At 41.3% G+C, this 21,245-nt stretch overlaps 1 protein-coding gene across 1 annotated transcript in view; it reads right to left on the bottom strand.

Moving 5' to 3' along the window:
• The window catches only part of CLASP1 (cytoplasmic linker associated protein 1), a 183,629-nt gene that overhangs the window by 5,384 nt on the left and 157,000 nt on the right, over positions 1-21,245 (bottom strand). Inside the window, exons 35-39 of the mRNA XM_064157393.1 lie at positions 15,695-15,845; positions 14,053-14,299; positions 12,661-12,854; positions 10,766-10,894; positions 71-277 (exon numbers count right to left, since the gene is read on the bottom strand). Coding sequence (XP_064013463.1) covers positions 71-277; positions 10,766-10,894; positions 12,661-12,854; positions 14,053-14,299; positions 15,695-15,845 — 928 coding nt within the window. The remainder of the gene's footprint in view (positions 1-70; positions 278-10,765; positions 10,895-12,660; positions 12,855-14,052; positions 14,300-15,694; positions 15,846-21,245) is intronic.

Raw genomic sequence — 21,245 nt, 5'->3', positions numbered from 1 at the left:
TCTCCCTTAAGTCATAGACCTCACTAACTACCAAAATGCTCAGGAGCGTTTGTGACATGGGATTCTGTACCTGTAACAACCCAGGGATGATATCAGGAAGGAGTTGATGCAATGATTCCTTGGAAATCCTCTCGATGACTTTTGTCTGCATTTTTATGGCAGCTAAGTTGATTGGATAATCTGCAGTCTGAATGATGGGGCAAAGCACCTTGATGCATTGCTCAGGGTGGATGGAACTCGCCAGGGTAGAAGCAGCTTCCTCAGCAGCTCTGACGACCTGGAATGATAGCAGAGGAAAAACCTTATGATAATGAGGCCAACACATCACAGCCAAAACCAGCACTTGGAACGACTGCCAGGAAAAGCTTGAGGATGTTCATTAGGATGTTCTATAAAGAGGCAATCAACGCTGAGAAGTCACATCCTTCATCTCCAGTGACATCTTTGTTCCAGCTAGCGGTAAGAAGTCCATCCTGCCTAATGTGACTGTACTAAAGCTGTGGCTAGTTTGAAAGTGTTATCTGTCAAACAAGACAGATAAGCAACTCCAACCTAAGGGAAGAGACAGAACATTTCTCTAGCCACTGTCAAAAAACATGAACCTGCCACTTTGTGAAGTTTGTCCCATTAAATGGTATAAAATAGAATACCACATTGGAAGGGACATCAAGGACCACCAGGTCCAATCTTTCTTAGCAAAAGCATAGTCTGGACATGATGGCTCAGCACCTTGATGAGCCACAACTTAAGAAGTGTCTGTGCTAATTGCCAGGCAACAAAATGAAGCTTCCTCTTAGTTGCACTTTTCCTGGCCACAAATCACATTATTTGCTCATTTTCCTGTTTCTGTACAAAACATACAAGACACTTTTGCTCATCTTTTCTCATTCCCCTTTTCTCAGAGCTTACTTTTAAGGGTAAATCCTGAGTGGTAGGAGATGTCCCAACAGGCAGATTTCAATCCAACACCTCAGCTCTAAGAAGAAAGAAGCATTTGCAAATCCTCATGCTTAGTACCTCCCAGCTAGTCCCAGACAGTCCCTCAGTCAGAGTCTGGGGCACTAATACAGATTTTCAAGGCACCTCCCCTTTCCTGATAGTGCATGAGGCTCACATACCTAGCACCAGTTCTCTTACTCATTCTAAGCTGCACTACCTGAGATTGTCTCAAGTGGATACTTTGAAATGGGCACTAGGAAGTCTATCCCAGATGACCCACAAAAAAAATCAAATAGCCAAATCACAGGTTTCTATCACTTAGACTGAAGCCACAGGTGCTGGACTGTCCTCATTCCCCTTTTTCACACGTTGGCTTGTTATCAACCAGGAGTGCCTGGAAGTTTATCTCAGTCCTTACTATGACAAGAATGTCTCCCTGCCCAGACTACAAAACCCTTTCCAGAAAGGTTTAACTGATTTTTAAAACAGTGCCAGTGAATAGTGACCAAGAGAGTTCATACTTGTCAGCAAAGTCTGCTTCACCCACAGGCTTAGCATTATGGCCACACTGCTATCATTAATCTTCAACTTCTGCTGACAGTCACATCCCTGACACAGGAACTATCACAGGATACTTGTACATCCAGAAAATGACACAACTCATCCACTTGGCTCTTGGCATACTCTAAAGCAAACCCAGTAGCAAATGCACTCTCACAGTTAACAGTACAAATATTGCGTGCAGGAAAGGTACAGGCAGGATGGTGAAGCAGACGTGAGACTGTTTCTGTATCAGTGTCCTGTTTACAGAAGAGAAGCTGTTAAAATGCTCAATGTTTCTCAACATTTAATTATAATATTAAAACACATTCCAAAAAGAATGGCAATACAGAGTGTGGTCAGTGTTAAAAAAGAAAATCCATCCTGAAAGAGCTGTGAATGAATAACCAAGTAGAACATAATGCTTGTTTTCTGCATTTCCAGCAAGTTTTCCTTCTCCAAGCTATTTCTTTGCTAATTACTCTCCAATTTCACACATCAGAAGCATGAAAGTTAATATTTTTCCACATAAGCAAGTACTAGCTTAGAAGCAAGCACTGTGTGATTTTGTTGGGAAAGGAGAGAAACGCTCAAGTACTTAAGAGAAACCTAATGTCATGCTTTGGTACCACGATGTTGAAATGCTGGAGTCAGGAGCTCCTCAGGAGGTCATCTTAAAAGGAACTCACTTCTTGGCTTCAGATGCTTGCTTTCCAAGTGCTGAAACACTGCTACCATCAAGTTCTCCACAAACAATTCAGTGGCCTTATACAGAGCCCAGATACCTTGTAATCAATTTATTAACATGCACAAGCAAGTCACTAGCTAAAAAAAAAACAACTGTTTGGACACAGGACACTTGGGATTTTGCTTTGCAAAGACTCCAAATACTATCAAGTAGCTATTTTCTGACACCCTCAGAAAGTAATGCTTATGCATGTAGCAGAACTGTCTATGCAGGTAACTAACCTGGCTCTCTTGGAAAGGACTGGCAGGAGATGGGGTATAGGAAAGGGCAGGGCAATGCCAAGCTGAGACTGAGCCCAAAAGTCAGGCTTATCCTTGTTGGCACAGAAAGCCAAATGTCACCATTCTGCAATGCAAGTACTCATCCTGGTGTCCTAGGTTGGGGCCTATAGGGTTAAAATATCCTCTAAGGACTAAAAAACTTCATTCTGCTATCTCTTTATAAACTCACAGTAAGGCCAGCTCATTCTCCTTTCCTCCACCTCCAGCCTTGTGTCTGGCAGGAGCTGCTTTATCAGGACAAACATGTAGGGAGTAGGCCTGTGTTGGGGCCTCCAGAAGCTTCTGTTTAGTCCTATGGATGGCAGAGGTGTTGGAGGGGAGGATTGGAGCACTGGGGATTATAGATGTAGTATTGGGTTGGGGAAAAATTTAAGGGCTTTGCTATGGATTTTGCATCTGCTTTGTAATTTCTTTCTGTATCTCTCTTTTCAAATATAATTCTCTTTTCTTTCCAATTTGAGAGCTTCATTCCGTTGGCTTTTTAAAAACCATGACACCTGTCCAAAGGGCTTTGGCAGAACAAAACATGCAGTCACCCAGACTCAGCATCCCAGAAAACACATTTCTGAATAGGTATTCACTGCTCTGAACGGAGCACTCTGAGTCCTGCTGACTTGATAATGCCAGAGAAGTCAGCAGCATTCCCATATAGAGGAAGAATGTTATCAAAAGATACAAACTGCCAGGTCATTTGGCAATCAGAACATGCAATTACAACAGAGTTTAGCAAAGATTTTTGCCATGAGACATGACACTTATCTTGTAAATTACACATACCATACAATACAAAAAAAAACCCCACACACCTCTTTTAATCAGGGCTTTAACCTGACCAGCTGAGTGAAACAGCTTTAAAGGAAGTGGGGGAAATGAGCATCAAGCAACAGGTCTACCTCCCATCAACAGATACATACCAGGAAGTGATGCCACAAGAAGTAGTGACTATGAAATGTATCCCTTAAACATGAGAAAAAAAATGATGCTGTTCACTACATCTTCAGGCTCATTAAAAGAGAATTTAAAAATTAGGCAAATATACTAAAGAAAAAAACAAAGGCTGAAATACACAGAGAAGGTGGTGGAACCATTAGCATAGGAAGGCCGTAAGCTTCAGAGCACTGGAAGGACGGTTGATATCATCAGGGAAGTAGCATTGTATGCTTGCTTCTTGCTGGTCACTGACAGATAAGGTATAAAGTGAAGCAAACTTTTCACCTGACCTAATATGTTTACTCTCGGTAGCCTCAGAAAGGTGAAAGAAACAGAACAAAATCATTTGATGACAGTACCTGAAAGAAGCAAGTTCTAAAGGGTGGCTGTGAAGGAAGACATCCAGGACTAGAGAAAGCCTGCAGTGTTTTATTAAAACACAGACACTAACCTGTGTGTAAGGTATGTCACAAACATGATTTTACCTCCCAGTAAAAGCATAAAGCAAACCATGGCTTGAACTGGATCCTTCAATACCATTCAACATAGGGCAAGTAGCCCAGGAACGCAGATCTAAAAGATAGCACTTTGCCTTCAAGAAACAGGTTTTCCTCCTTTCCAAATGCTTACCTAACACTCCACATGCTAGAGGCTACATTCAACCCAGGTTCTGCTGGCATAACATAAACTGTGTTTGCTGCTGGGTTCCTTGAAAGGTATCTGCAGTGAATTAAGACCTTTCCAGTGAGTCTCCCAAAAGAAAAACAGTTCTACTTTTCACCTAGTTTGCTTTAGGGAAGGAACTAGATCAGGTGCATGAAAGACAAATTGATATAGAACACAGGCTGTTGACCTCTATCAAAGTCTTCCTTAGTGCTATAAAGAAGTAACAGGTTAGGCAGTCCCAGGAATGTCCCACCTGTCAAAGATCCCTTTATTTTACTGGAAAGGCCCAATGGCATCTACAAAATTTGCTGGACATTTTGGGTGACAGTTCTCACTGGTTTGCCTGGTTCACAATGCACTGCAGCCCTGGGATCCTGCTCATTTAAGACAATCAGAACCGAAGCTTTATCTTTTCTGCATAATTTATTCTCAGTGCATTACAGGTGTTGCTTGCTACCTGATGGTTGCAAAGAGCAGCTTACTTGTGGTAATCCATTCTCGGTCAACACACAGCAGCTTTCTAAAGGCTTTTGAGATGGGGGGGTTGTTTTTTTCTTCTTTGAAGTGACACAAGCTGCTGGCAAATCAGGGAAACAAAAAATACATTCTGATTCCCCTAAGACAGAATATGCCAGGTTCACAGGACACCACTGCAACCTGTGGGAACTCAGCAGAGCAACCCCTGTACACCTAGATGAGAGCTCTATGTAGGATCATAAGCTGGAGTATTTTGCCACAAATGCTAGTTGCATCGTCTCTGCAGGAATTTGTAGAGGATGAGGCAGTGTTAGTAAAACCTCAAGGCTTTGTCCTCTATTGTGAAACACACAAGGTGCCAGCAATGCTTAATAAGCAGAACAACAAGGTTTTGCTTTCAGGCTTGCAAGGTGAGGCTACATTTTTGCTGTCTAGAGGTAATTAGTTAAAGTCTGCATAATCTGAGCTGTAAGGGATGACGGCTTATCCATACCTAGACAGGCAAACTCCCATCCCTGAAGGCTGTACAGACTGATCCAGACAGGAACAAACAATTAAGAATTTGGTTTCAAAGCAGGAAGTGGCCTCAGCAATGGGGAGTGCTAAAGCAGACGAAGAAACAATGCGATTTTTATAAGAGATTCAGAAGAGATGAAGTGGATTAGACTGCTTCTCCTCTGCACTGAATATCTGAAGCGTGTAAGGAATTAGAAAAAAACATCTAAACACATACAGTCAAACATCAACAACTACCAGACTGCATCATTTGGCCATTTTCAGCACGAACTATCTATCAATTAACCTTAAAGACTGCAGATCGTTTAGTGCTTATCTTCTTTAGTAAGCTACATTTTGCAGAAACCTGCATAGATCATACTATCACCCAAAGACAGTTGCAAATTATATTACAAATGTTAGAGGCCAGTCTGAAAGCATCTCAGCAATATAGTAACAACTACCTACAGTTAATGGATGGCTGAGATTTTTCTTTTTCGTCCTCTTCTAGAGGCTTAAAACAAAGAATGTTACACACTGACTATGTTTATGGACCTTCCAGGTAATAAAACACCAAAGCTAGATGTCTAAATTATGGCACAATATCCTTTCCTTGAACACAGAAAATCACAGAATCACAGAATGTTAGGGGTTTGAAGTGACCTTGAATGATCATCCAGTCCAACTGCCCTGCCAGAGCAAAATCCCCTATATCAGATCACACAGGAATGCATCTAGAGGGAGCTTGAATATCTTCAGAGGAAAAAACTCCACAACCCCCCATGGCAGCCTGTTCTAGCATTCTGTCACCCTCACAGTGAAAGAACTCCTAATGTTTAGATTAAATGTCTTCTGCCTCAACTTCTACCCATTGCCCCTTGTCCTGTCATTGAGCATCACCCAGCAGAATCTGGCTGCATCCTTTTGGCCCTCACCCTTTATGTACTTATAAACTTGAATGAGTTCTCCCCTCAGTCTCCTCTTCTCTAAAGAGACCCAGCTCCCCCAGTCTCTCCTTGTCAGGGAGATGGTCCACTACATTTTTTTGTGGTTCTGTAGTGGACTCTTCCAAGTAGTTCCCTGCCCTCCTGAATTGAGAGGCCCAGAACTGGACACAATATTCCAGATGCAGCCTCATCAGGGTAGAGGCAGAGGAAATCCTCTCTCGGTCTACTAACCACACCCCTTCTGATACACCCCAGAACGGCATTGGCCTTCTTGGCTGTAAGAGCACATTGCTGGGTCATGGTCATCCACTAGGACCTCCAGATCCAATACACATCAGCTCCTCTGTAGGCTTGGTTTCAGAGCAAAACAAAGTGGCAGAGACAAAAGCAGGAAATGAACTATCCTATGATTTTCACTTTGTAACTTTTACACAAGATAATGAATTGTTTCTGTTTGAATACACTCAATAAGAACTTTACTCATCTTGCTGGTATGAATCTGAAGCAATGTCATATCAATGGTATTAGGTCAGCAAGCACTATCTCTCCTTAGTTATGGGTGAGTAACTACACTGGAACAAATGAGTTAATATTAACTAATTGGCAACAGAAAGATAATTCTCTTCCAAATAACTCCAAACAAAGAGTGATAAAAATCAACGAGATTTAATACTGTCCACAACTTCAATTACGTTCTATGTGAAAGGCATTTACATGTCAACCCCCATAAATATTTACAGTTATGTTTGAAGCAGGCTTGACTACTCACATCACCTCATTAAATCAACAGCACTGAATAGGCTGTTGCACTACAAACAGTATAAAAATAGGCTGAAGTTAAAAAATGCAAACTAAACATGGGTCCCAGCCCAGAGTCTTCCAGTCTGTAGCCTTAGGTTACAGTAATTTTGAATGCTCACTGAGGCCTGTGCTTTGCCAATCCCCTGCATTTGTGCTCTCAAGGTGTGTCTCAGCATCTAAGTCCATATATGAAGTTTCCCTCTCCTGTGCTCCTGGGAGAAGCAGCGGTGCTCTCAGTTGTGCTGCTGCACTGATCCTAGATGGATCCAACTGTCTGAAGACTTCTGCTTGGACCTGGAAAACCAGTCAATTATCCAAGCACCTGAAAATATCTAGCTATGCTAATGCTGCTTTGATACTTCCAATGGTATAATCTGGAATAAAACTGTAGAACATTTTTGTTTCAAACACTTTTTTTAACTAGATAGCAGCACTCAATTGGAGTAGGTGGTGATATTTGGTGGTAGGTGAATGTGTTAGTTATAACTTGTTATTTGACCCCTACTGACCATGCCAAACACCAGGAATACTGGAATTTGGGTAGACAAATGAAAATTCTTGATTTCCAAAGAACTGCTTCTTAGTACAATGATTTCTTGGATATAATACCCAAGTGTAACAGTTCTGTACTGTGCTCTTCTTCAAACTCCCTTTGCTTTGCCACATTCAATTTATTCTCTGTGCATCCCATATAATGCAAAATGTAAGCAGTAGTTTGGAGCAACTGACAGTCCGTGAGCTGAAGAGGAAACTCAGGTAAGAAAGGCTGAAACAAACACAGCTCGCTCATAACCATTATTTTCTGGTAACTTACACAGCTTGTTGCATGCCAAACCATAGGCATCTCAAACCATAAATCAATATAATCTGTCTTCTACAACAAGGCAGAAGCAGTCCAAAAGCATAATAAACCCTGGATCGACACCAAGTCATCACCAGCACAAGGATTAACACTTTCCTAACCAAATTATATAGCTGCTTTCCTTACTCTTTACCATAAAGAAGGTGGGGCTTTTATGTAGTCTAAGTATGCTACACCACTGACTTCTACGCTGCTCTGATTTAGTGAAAAAGAGCACCATAGAATAGGCTGTTCAGACTTCCCCTTTCCTTCCTCAGCTATTCTTCGCAAAGTGCCCTTCAATTACAAACTGGTGAATCTTCACTTAATCCCCTGCTCAGTGGGATGAAGTCAAAGGGCAGTTTCTCCACTCCTGGAAAGAGCAGCACAGCAAAGTTAGTAGTGAGAGTGAGCTGGAGGGCCACCTTGGGATGGGAATTTGTGACCTTCCGGCCCAGGACTACAAGTTTGACCAACTGAGACATGCCCAAATGGACTCTGAGTTAATTTTTCACAGACTTAACTGAATTAGCAAGACTCAGCTACAGGTAAAAGTACCTAAAAGCATATTCTCACTTCTATCTTTAGCCTAGCTCACGTAGAGATACAAGTGCATTTTGGGATACCTTTAACTCCATAAATGCAGATATTGCTGAACTACTGACAGATGATGCCTTTTGTGGGCTGCATCATAGTTCTGAGAGTTTGCATTTCCACAGTCATCAGTAAAAAAGCCACATAAATAGAATGAAAAATCTAGCACCAGTGCCACCACTTAATACAGCTATGCACACAACTAACAACAGATAGCAAAATGGGAATACACTTTCAGCATCTGCTGTGACTACTTGTGGCCGTTTGAGCTGATCCTCTAGCTCAGACACAGGGGAGAGATGAACATTCCAGGGATAGGCCACATAAATGGCAACAATAGATAAATTAATATAATTTCATTGGAGCAGCAAGAACTTAATGTCTAGAAGCACAGCTTGTTCTCCCCCTTCTCCCGCTGGCTTCTGCTGCTGCAGCTTCGCCTATCTTCCCCGGCTGCTGTTTTGGCTACTGCTGCTTCTGCTGCTTCGCCGCCGCTTGACCCCTCCCCCATCTCCCTTAAGGTTATTGTATTGTTTTTTTCCCTTCCTTCCTTCTCTAGTTATTATCTCTCTTTACATTGTTATACTTATACTATAAGAAAATACAATTTCATCTTTCCCTGACTTTCAAAAAGGATGGGTTTTGTGTTGTGCTGAGTCGACTTCTCCCCGGGAGGCACCTCTCCCAACCCGGGACATCAATTCTTGGTGCTTTTTTCCAAACGGAGACTTCTCTCCTTCTTAGGTGCATTGGCCAGGACTCGAACCTGGGCCACCAACATACTACTGTCACCCAAAGCACTCATTGCAGTAGTTGCAAATATAAGCTTTTAATTACGAAGATGCTATGCAAACCCCTTGTAAATCAAAGACATACAACATACAGACACAGCAGCTATGTGCCGACAGAAATACAGCTCAATTATTCTTCAATCAAGTGCCTGAATGCACGTCTTCAATACTGGCTTGAGCCTTGCTTACTCTGCAGCAGACTAACTCTTCTGTTTTTATCTCAGGAGGCATCTCATGCAAATTCTGAAGAACCTTTCCACACCACACATAAGAAGAACAGTGTGGAGAGTACAGAGACAGGAAGCGTCAAGTTTTCAACAATATTCTTAACTTCGGTAAAACCTACCCCTCCCACAACGACAGCAACTTCTGATGGACAGAAAAACAATGTCAGACACAAGATGGAAAGGTCCTGATAAAAACGGCAGTTTTAGAGGACTCTCAGAAAAAAAATACAAAGGGCACCAAGTCAAGGTGAGCCAAGAAGTACATAACCAGGGAAACCTGCCAATAAAAGGCGCTCCTTCAGAACATAACGTTTTGTCTGACTGCTTTATCAGGAAATTAATTTACAACCCTTTCTTATTACTCTGAACTGAAAATGACAGGAGTGCAAAGGCTCTAAATCACAGAGAGGAAGGTAGGCAGAATATGGAAGTCCTCATTCACTGAAGGATTAAACATTTTCCACTTCTGCATTTTAGAGAAATCCAACCTGTTAAGTTTCTTTCCCTGAGGGCGTTCTCTGTTTTGGCTTTTAAACAGTACAGTTTCTGCTACACACAGCTAACATAACCTTGTGCCAGTTACACAACACTCCAGAGCAGTCTGATCTATACAGCGATCAATTTCATGGACAAAGGTCACCAGAGATGCCCGAAATTGCTAGTTCAGGACAAGTCTATTTTAAAGACTAGGTGCCTTAGATTTCAAAGCAAGAACTCTGGTAACAAAGCCATCACAGGAATACAGAGAAATTAAGGTGGCACTTCCCAAGGTTTAGTTTAAGCTTGCAACATGCACAAGGTAGATTAAAGATTCACCTTGGAAGTCAATCTAGAGAGACTGACTTCAAATGAAATTTGAATTTATCTACTTCAAATGTTATCATCATGTCTCTCTACTTCTGTTTGACTTCAGAAGAATACTTTAATCTCTACATAAGAATTCTCTCACAAAAGGAAAACAAAATTCACCCCTCCCTTTGCTTATTCCTGTGGCCTAGCTTCTTTTCAGCAGCATGACCTCTTTGTCCATTTTCTTGTGTTACCACTTCCCAGTTCTCCAGAGTGGCTCAATTTCACCCCTCACTTTTCACACACAATTCTGCTTGAATATGGGCTTTGTGCTCTGCAGTACATTTCCTATCCTTACCAATATAAAGGAGCAGAGGCCCTCGGTAAAATAATTAAATACCCACTTTTCTACTACAGGATTTGACCTCTCACAGAACGAGCAAGGAGAAACCTGGGAAGTTGATAAACAGTGGCCTACAATTCCAGACAGCTCCAAGTCCACTTCAACAGCTCTGTCAGTCTCAACTTTTTTCCTCCCTGCTTCAGTACATAAAAATCGTATCTCTTCATACCTGAGAAACCAAATATCAATTTGCTCTGTTGTCAGGATGATGTTTGCCTGTTTGGTCTCACAGGTCCTACATTTTTTCAACAGGTCCACACTGCTTTCTCAGTAAGAACACTGAGAGAGTCACTCACCTCCTTGTGGGAATCCTTATGTGCTTCCAGTGTTTTCATGATAGTCAACTCAGCATAGTTCTTAAACCTTGCTGGCTGGTTCCGCAAGATCTCTCGCAGCACTCGCAGCGCCAGGGCTCTTATTGAATACTGTGGTAAAAGAAGTATGCATTGGAAAAGGTCACGTCTCAAAACTGTATTGGGAGTAAAATTCTCTTGGCTGCCTACACAACCAGAAATTTTGTATCACTGTATCAGCTCCAGTGGAGTCCACAGTGTAATCAATAACCAACTAAAATTCAAGTGTGGTCTCCTAACTTGCCTTTGCACAAAAATTCACATAAAATGAATGCTGTCAGAGATACAACATCAAAATTCATCTCTTTAGTTGAATTCCATACTCTTCCATACTCAATATTTAAGTACAAATTTGTAGCCAAAGCAGTATGACCACATTCTGTGTATCTATAAAGAAGCTTAGAGCATATTTGTTTTGCCCTTTGTCCTTTGCTTAGCTTTACGGATATCAGATGGGGCTCCATCTAAATAACAAAGATGCTTCTCAAGTACCAAATGCAGTGAAACTCTTCCTGTAACTCCTATGGAAATTATTTTCAAGAACAGTTAAGTCTTTGTAGTCAACACTGACCTGTGTGTTAATCCTTCATATCAAAAGATCATGAGCAGAAGGGATTTATAACACCTCCTTCAATTTCATAACTGTTACATTAAGTTTTTGGCTCGTGGCCACTTCAAATACTCTGTCATCTCAGCAAAAGAATACTTCACTCTATACTCAGTCTGTAAAGCATGTCTGCTGATGTTCATTTGCAAAACAGCATCACTGGAAACAGTATAATTCACATGGACTTAAAGACCCCAGGTCTCTTAACACACGTGTGACAATGCTATGATGAAATACATGGGACCAGAGATGCTCATGCTTACATCACAAACGACGACTGAGAAAATGCCAGATGACAAGGCCAACCCCAAACTGTGAGTGCTTTGAAGCCTAAAAGCCCTAGCACTCAGATGTGAAGGTACAGCAGGGTGCTTGCTGAGCCTTTACCAAGTACCAGTGTGCTGCAATATTAGTCCCAACAATATTAGCTGCACAAGTAGCCCCAGTTAGAAGTAGTAAACATCTAGCCTGTAAATTGTCACTTTGTTCAACTATCAAATTTAAAGCTGTGACAGTAATGCAGCTTTATTTTTAATACTTCAAAACAAGACACCCTATAAAAGCATTTTGTTCTTACTGGCATTTTTGAAAGGGAGAGACCTGTCCTATGCCATTTAATGGCTTAATCTTCAAATCACAGAGGATTTTAGGGCACTCTTATTCTCCTTTCTGTAGTAACAGGTATGGTATAGTCAAGAGCTTATAACTTCACCTTAACTTAGAAGGGAACAGCTTCTGAAAGTTCTTGATAGCTTTTCATAGAATGGTTTAGGTTGGAAGTGACCTCAAAGATCATTCATTTCCAACTCCCCACCATAGGCAGGAACACCTCCCACTAGCACAGGTCGCTCAAGGCCTCATCCAACCTAGCCCTGTACACCTCCAGGGAGGGAGCATCCACAACCTCCTCGGGCAACCTGTTCCAATGTTTCATCATCCTCACTGTAAAGAACTTTTGTACTAAATTAGCAGCTAACTTTTCTGATTCTAGTTCAATTTCCTAGTTATTTCTTACTAACACTGGGACACTTCAGAGGAGATTAAAGCTTGTAATTGAACACACTGAAGATGAAAGCAGAGTTGTCAACCTTTGAAAGTAAAAATGAGCAGTGCAGCATGACTGATCAGAGGCTGTACAAATGCAGTAAGCATAAATCATGCTTCCACAGAGGAACTATCATCCTAAATGAAGCAATGTACAGGAGAGTTAAGACAAAAATCTGCATCTCACATCTTTGTCTCCAAGTGTTTCCAGCAGCAAGAGCAAAATGGTTTTGAAATGTTCCTCCCAAACTCCAAGATTATCTTCCCTTGTAATCTTTAGCAGTTCCAGGAGAGCTCCTTTCCGTTCTTCCACTCGTTCATTATGGTTGGAAAGTTCTTTCAGAAGATCAGCCACCAAATCTGAATGGTCAATGGGTACTTCTAGGACAAATGGCAGCAAATCATTTGAGGAAATGGGAGAAAAGACAATGCCGACATTACTAAATCTCTGTAGAACAAAGTGTACACAAGAGGCCTCCCAGAAATGCATCAAATTTCAGGTGACCTCAGTCAAGCAGGCAAGAGACTACAACTAGCCCACAATGTCTCCCGAGTTCTTAACGCAGCTCATGAATCTGCACATGGCTTCCAACGAACCAGGAAGAAAGGACTATTGAATTTCATCCAGTTCCAATAATTACTCCTACAAGACAAGAACTGCCAGAGTTTTTTCCCAGACACACACACCCAAAACCAGTGATCACATGTATGACCTTTAGACCAAAGTACAGTGACTCATCAGTGTACTGTGAAAGAGTAAAGCTAAGGTGCAACATCACAAAGTGAAATGAGCTCTTGAGTAGGAGATGCTTCAGTAACGAGAAGTGGGAGGTCCCCAAAATAGTATCATAGTATCATCAGGGTTGGAAGAGACCTCACAGATCATCAAGTCCAACCCTTTACCACAGAGCTCAAGGCTAGACCATGGCACCAAGTGCCACGTCCAATCCTGCCTTGAACAGCCCCAGGGACGGCGACTCCACCACCTCCCCAGGCAGCCCATTCCAGTGTCCAATGACTCTCTCAGTGAAGAACTTTCTCCTCACCTCAAGCCTAAATCTCCCCTGGCGCAGCCTGAGGCTGTGTCCTCTTGTTCTGGCGCTGGCCACCTGAGAGAAGAGAGCAACCTCCTCCTGGCCACAACCACCCCTCAGGTAGTTGTAGACAACAATGAGGTCACCCCTGAGCCTTCTTTTCTCCAGGCTAAACAATCCCAGCTCCCTCAGCCTCTCCTCGTAGGGCTGTGCTCAAGGCCTCTCACCAGCCTCGTCGCCCTTCTCTGGACACGCTCAAGCATAGTGTCCCTAGAGACTCATTTAGATGTTTCAGGGACTAATTTGAGCAAAATTCCAGGCAAACAAAAATTAAAATTGTAGTGCAACATTTTCTCAATAGCTACAGATCAGATTCTAGTGGAACATGAGAACACACAGAAGTATTTCATTCCAAGCATTGACTCAGATGCAGTCAGACACAATATACATGCAGACAGGCATGTATGTGAGAGCACTATCCAGGCACAAATATAGCAGAAATGGAACAAGCTGCCCACAGTATTATGAGATACACTGATACAAACCATCCCGAAGCTGATCCATGTCGTCATCAAATACTGCTTCCTTCAGGGCAGTCTTGTCATAAGTGTTAATTGTGTCAGCATAAGGATAAGGGTTATATTCTCGAGCGCGAGGCCCTGAAAAGGCGCGGGGAGGCTGGGTGTTAAGAAGTGAGGTTTTGTTATCTAGAGCCATCCTTCCACCTTCCACAATGTCACTGTTTCCACGGACATCACTGGCAGGCACAGCAAGGCCACCATCTCGAGACACCTGGGGACCAAAGAGAAAAGCCATGAGATTAACCAAATTCTGTGGAACCCATAGCCTTTCTGGAACTGACCTACTAACACAGAGGCACAGAATCATTTACGTGTACAAAAGCTGTGATAACACAGAATCATAGAATCAACCAGGTTGGAAGAGACCTCCAAGATCATCCAGGCCAACCTAGCACCCAGCCCTAGCCATGGTCAACTAGACCATGGCACTAAATGCCTCATCCAGTCTTCTCTTGAACACTTCCCTGGGCAGCCCATTCCAATGGCAAATCACTCTCTCTGGCAAGAACTTCCTCCTAACATCCAGCCTATACTTTTCCTGGCACAACTCCAGACTGTGTCCCCTTGTTCTGTTGCTGGTTGCTTGGGAGAAGAGACCAATCCCCATCTGGCTACAGCCTCCCTTCAGGTAGTTGTAGACAGCAATGAGATCACCCCTGAGCCTCCTCTTCTCCAGGCTAAACAACCCCAGCTCCCCCAGCCTCTTCTCATAGGGTTTGTGTTCCAGGCCTTTCACCAGCTTTGTTGTCCTTCTCTGGACATGCTCCAGCACCTCAACATCTCTCTTGAATTGAGGGGCCCAGACAGCACTGTACAGTTGGTAAGAATCTTGTCTTAAGATCTGGAACAGAACCAATTTGCTAAGAAAGGGAAAGGAAGCAAAAGCAACATCCCAACAAAACTTCACAACTCACTAACAGCAGAGAGTGGATGATGCTTACCAAGCTAATATGAAATGAACAACAGAAGGACCCTACTAACATAGGCTTGTTTTTCCAGATAAGAAGCAAAATGGTGATAGGACCACAGGATATCTTCAGTTGGAAAGAACACATAATGATCACCATTTAAAATTCCTGTGTGATTTGAAGCCCCTGTATTTAATTAAAACAAATAGCATCTCACATGGTAGAGAAATCAGTTATGATTCATGCAGCATGAGATGCCACGAGCTGTTCACACGGACTGTTTATGGGTCCTTCCCATCTACAAAGTAATAAACCTCTGAATTTTAAGAACTCATCCTAAGAACACGCATTTTAAGAACTAAGATTTCCCAGTACAGACTTGACTATACATTCAATGAAAAAGTCATCAATGAGCCATGCTGAGCCCAAGGAACACCAGCACCCTTTCCTTTGTACATGAAACCCCAACAGAAGCCTAATGAACATATTTCACAGGATGCCAGAGTTAAAATGGAGCAAGGGACTACATCAGTAGGACCCTATAATTTACATCTAAGAATTTAGCAACCACTAAACCAAAGACAGTAGCATGATTACAGCAGAAGGAAGTAGATTTTGTATACCAGCAATCCAGGTTTGAACGCAATGCTTTCAATTTTCACTATTTGTGGACATTAATCACCTAACTAAGTACTTACAATATCACAGTCTTTCTTTCCATCACGTTTGATTGGCTCGTTCAGGTCCTCTTGACTACGGAAACTAAATTTTTCAATTGCTTCTGTGACTCCACGAAGAGAGCTGTAGATTTCATCAGAATTTAGGTTCTCCGTGTCATAATCCAGCATACTAAAGACCAAACGTATATGAAATGTTACATATGATATTGAAATCCACTTCTGATTGTCAACAACAACAATGGCAAGTCAGAGACAGATGATTCAGCGTACCCTTTCCAACAATGACTTGTAACAACACATGGATGGAATCAAAGCAGGCTTTGGGTCTGGAGTTGCCCTTCAAATGGGGATAAATCTAGAAGATCCACTGAAATCAGTGGCCTTACATTGCTGTAAGGGCAAGCCAGATCCACTGATTGTTACACTCCACAGCAGTGTGTGTGCTAGCTTCCACAAACAAAAAAACCCAAGCCACCTCATCCCCAGCATGATGATGGTGTTATTTAAAAAGGAAACCCAATCACTACAAGAACTCAAGAGTTGTGACAGCTGGTGAAAATTATATGAAATTTAAATTTCATTGATTTTGCAAATGTATTCTATCAATGAATTCAAATGTGACAGATTTAAATGGAAATGAAAATGGACCTTGATATAAACCTTCATCTAACTCATCCAATTCTCATTTAGAGTAGTAAAACAAAACCCACTTGCACAACGCCTTGAAAAAAAGATGTGTTTCGGTATTGAGTTTGGGAATTCTCTCACTTGAGTCTCATAATTTCTTGCAGCCTGTCTGTTCCTCAGAAATTCCTCAGCAGCATAAAACTACGCAAGTTTTTGGATAGTTCCTTAAGGAATCCCACATTAAGATCCATGAAAAAAATGCCTGGCAAGCAGAGGCGGATGATACGACAAGACATGGCTAAGAAGAAAAGATCTTACAATCTTGAAGAAAATGAAAAGGGCTTATTGGCAGAGCTTTGCTCTATCTAGAAGTCAAGTCTGCAAGACAATCAGATTTATCAGATTTCCAAGAGAGGTTTAATGAAGAGACACAGTAAGTGAGAACATTTTCTTTGTGCAAGTCTCAGATCCTAGTAGAGCCAGAAGCAAATAAACCAAGAGAGACATTTACATCAAGTTGTTTGTCAGTAAATTACAAGAAGTGGCTCCTTATAGGGGTGAATTACTATTTCTTAACAATTTGGAAAGGATGACAGAATGGGCTTGGAGAAAGACAGCTGAACAAAAAGTTGTGTGTTTCACAAATTAAAGACTGCCTGTGAGGTGGATGAGAAGAATAGAACAAACAGAATCCTGAGTACATTGCTATTATTTTCAATAAGATTAAAAGTAGGATGTTAAATACCCATAACCACTGCCTTTTTTCCTCCTAGAAGAAACTCAGGAACTTCAAAGAGACAGATTGGTGCTGCCTTATTCCTTTGGGACTACCACACCAAAAATAGGCATAATCCTTGGCTCCCAAGCAACATACTCGCACTACATTCACACAATCATCAACTATGTGTATTCTGATAAAGAAACCAAAGGACAACTGCCCAACTTCAAACAGCGTCTGTCAGGCCAGGAAGGAAGAGAAATCACCACCATCAGGAAAAAAAAACTGTTTATAAACCTAGAGAAGTCAAAGTATTGAGGGCTTTCAGAGAGCTGAAGGATACTAACACACTGTGATGGCTTTCCAGACAAAAGTGAGACTGTTTTTAGATTGCTTAGAAGTACCAGGCAGGGATAGGAAAACCTTTGTTTCATATGGTCTCAAAAACATGAATTTTGAGCTCAAGCATATTTAATTCATAGATCTTAAGGGGTTTGTCATACAATATCTAAGTGAGCAATGAAACCACCATTTGCAAAGGTATACATATAACTACTGATGTGCACATGTAACTACTGATGTACCCACACCAAGAGATGACATGACTTACCAAAGGTCACACAATGAAATCCATGGCAAAAAAAAAAGAAATAATCACAGATGTACTGAACACTCTATCTTCTGCTAAAATCATCACTTCTTTCCTCAGGGATGAATTTTGTCCTACACTTGCTACCAAAGAATAGATCGAAGTACAGACTCTGCAATGCTAAAGGACTAAGGCGATTTCTCAACAAAGAACCACCAATTCGATGCATTTTTCAAAGCACAAACCAACAATTTAATGAAACTCTAAAGAATCCAGTGATTTCATATGTCTAGAGTAAGCCTAAGTAGGAGATCACACAATGGCTGTGTTCTACATGAACAAAAACTCTACACATGAACATGTCTATTGACAGTGTGTGCACTGGACATGATGGAGAGAATTAAAAAACAAAACAGAACTACACCCACCTTTCAGGAAAGGGGAAAAAAAAAGACACAAAAGGGGAAAAGATAAATAATTATGATCCATGTAGAAAACTACAGGAAAGTCACAGGATGAGTAAGTAGTAAGTAGAGATGAGCAGGGTTAAGGGATGTCACAACATTATTTTCCATCTTCTGCTGCACTAAAACAATGCAGCTCTCTACAAGTTTATCAGGATACAATTTGGCTGTTTTCCACTCTGATATGAAATGCATTTTACATCCATAAATTATTATTCAGTTTCCAATCCAAACTTTGTGTAAGTAATCAACAGTTTAGTATCCTCAAGCAGTACACAGTAACCTGCTTCCTTGCACTTTCAGGCTCAGGGCTCGAATAAATCTCAAATTATTCCAGATCCTGATGATGAAGGAGGGAAAAAAATATTCTTAACTCGTTTAACTCCAAAATCAACATGGATCTCTCTCTTCAACAAATATCTTAGCGTCCTAGAGAAGTCAGAATATTAAAGTTTCAATTCTGCAGGTACTCGCAGAGACACAGACTATGAGATTCTATCTCCTCCCTCAGATGTCACAGGCAGCCCAGATTTTGTGCCTTCAAAGAACAGTTAGTTTGCTTTTCTTTCAACAATTTTTCATTAGAAACCTTTTGCTTCAAGGAAAGCCTACATATAGGTCTTCCTGAGGTAATAGCAATATATTTTAAGTCAGAGGAAAACATATCTATGGAAAGCCTGTTGCTGAGAAAAAAAAATATCCAAGGAATTCAGCAGAGAAGTCTGACACATTACACTTACATTAAGAAAGGGTTTCTTGGTTACAACAGCTTTAGTCCAGGTTACTGACTAAAGATCTGCATAAAGACTGAGGAAAAAATGTGAGGGCACAGGAGGAACAGATGTCAAAATTTGCAACTGATAGCTCTAAAACCTGTGGTAAGGACAATTTTCATTTCATTATCACAGATTTCCAAGATGTTCTTCAATCAAACTATGCAAGCAGCTGGCAAAAATCACAGATGCAAGCTTCATCCTCCCTGTCCTTACGAATATTCATTACCACAGATATAAAACTACTACTGAGCTGCATTTGCCTGTTTGAAAGACTCATGTGACACTCACACAGTGTAGCCAAGTTGAAGGACCTTGCCTGTGCCATCATAATTCAATCAGTGCCTAGCAAAAGTGCTCAGCAACTGTGTTCTGCAGTGGAAACTAACTGTGAGACACACACATTCAACAATCTGGCAAGGAGGAAGGCTCTGGGCCTTTTTTTTTTACCCCCCTCACTTGCATGCCACAGTGAGCAAGTGGCTGCATGTCAGCTCCACTCTCTGAAAGCTATCACCATCTCTTTCCTTCTTCCATCCAAAGCCTCTGCAAATCATTTCCCACTCATTTTAACAAATCACACTGTGTGAAAGGTAAACAATACTGTGACACCTCAGACAAGTTGGTTTAACAGGTAGTTTGTTACCTGGGAGAGTAAGAGCGTCTGAAAGTCTTGTGGGAAGGAGCAGTGGGGATGGAGTTAGGCTGAGAAAGGGGAGGGGGGTGCTTCGACAGCCCATCTGCACTCCAACCCCAGAACCGACTGCCGTGATCAGAGGAGAAACAAAAGAGAAAAAGCAGAGAAAGGAGAGGGAGGAAAAATAAAACACAAAAAAACTATAATCTAAGTGGCTTAGTGCTGTCATGCTGCCTTGGAGAGAGAGAAAGAAATTAATAGAAACAAAATTAAACAAGAACACTCCATTGACCCTCAGGAGACATTGTTTGGGCTTTTATTATTGATTTCCACTTCTATCCCTAACATGGTTCACAGAAGAATAAGTCCCTGGGTTGTACTAAGCAGTACATTTTACAAATGGATATAGCCTCCAAAACCAGCTCTTAAAATGCTCTAAGTAAACAATCCCTGACCAAGCACCTGTGTTTAAACTCTGTGAGCTACAGGATTTCCTTGGAAAAAAATAAAGTCAGATATATTTTTTTCTTTTTTAATCAGATCCCAAAAGGTAGTTTGTAAAGTCTTCTTCATGTTGCCTTTATAAGGCCCTGCAATCAGGCTCTACACAATTGTCAAACCCTTGCAGGGCTTAAGATCTGATTGTATTTCACCAGATTCAAACTAATACCAAATATGCAGCAAGTGAAAGTCAGTCTGGAGAGTAAAGATATAACGGAAATGGGGGCTTGGCCCTGGTGTCAGCAGGCAAATCCAGAAAGTCTAGATGAAACTAGCCTCCAAAGGAAAGTCATATCTCTCATTAAACTTCTGCAAGCTCCTTCTCTTAACTGTTTGGACTTGTGCCTTTTGGTCAAAACATCAATCCCTGTACTAGTTTGACTAAGCTTTGGTTTTTGTCCTGTTCCCTTAATGGTATATGAATTTCAAATACAGTTTTCTAAATGAGAATACAGATGCTTGAGCTAGTGCAGTATTGTGAATGCTGCTTTGTTTCCATTAAATTTAAGCACAGTCTTGGAAAGTCACCATTTGTATACACACAAGTGAGAGATACTGCAAGGTCAGAAGTAGCAAACACATCAAGAATTGCTCCAATGCAAACAGTAGCTGAAAAATCCTACGAAGAGTAGTGTCAAGAAGTTCACTCATTAGCCAGTAATCAAAAAACATAGCTATTACTTGCAACTATTATTACAGAAATACACCAGAATCCCAGACTGCTGACCAGGTCTCAAAGCTCAGGTCTCACCTACCTGCAAATGGGCCACCAAATAATGCAGGCTTGTCATTACTACAGAAGGTGAGTGGTTTACTTTAAATCTTTTTCCATGCCTTGCTTGATTCAATACTGAAACTGTCAAATTTCATTTTTCATGCTATTTTAAAAGGAATTTTTCAGTGAAAACCACAATCATGTAAACTTCCATAACCAAACAAAACTGTTAGGTTTGTTTTCTTGTGTTTCCTCTAAAGGCCTTTGACATGCTTGGGGTTTTTTTACTCACTCAAAGTATGCACAAGTTTCTGGGCTACAGAAGGCAGAATCAGTAAGAGTAAACCTATTAATTTGCTATCCTTTCAAATACTCCTACAGAATTCTAGGTGGAAATTCACAATCTGAACATTTGAATTTGCAGTATTTCGTTTGCCATTTGAAATGGTATTCTCACACTGGAAGACTTCACAACTTAGTATTCTCCTTTTTGTCATACTAGATCTTTCATTAAGTCTCGGAAGATTCTCTCTGTCCAAGTTAAA

The sequence above is a fragment of the Pogoniulus pusillus genome, chromosome 2, assembly GCF_015220805.1.
Source record: "Pogoniulus pusillus isolate bPogPus1 chromosome 2, bPogPus1.pri, whole genome shotgun sequence".
In the NCBI taxonomy this organism is placed as follows: Eukaryota; Metazoa; Chordata; class Aves; order Piciformes; family Lybiidae; genus Pogoniulus; species Pogoniulus pusillus.
This window is presented reverse-complemented; position numbering and strand designations above follow the sequence as displayed.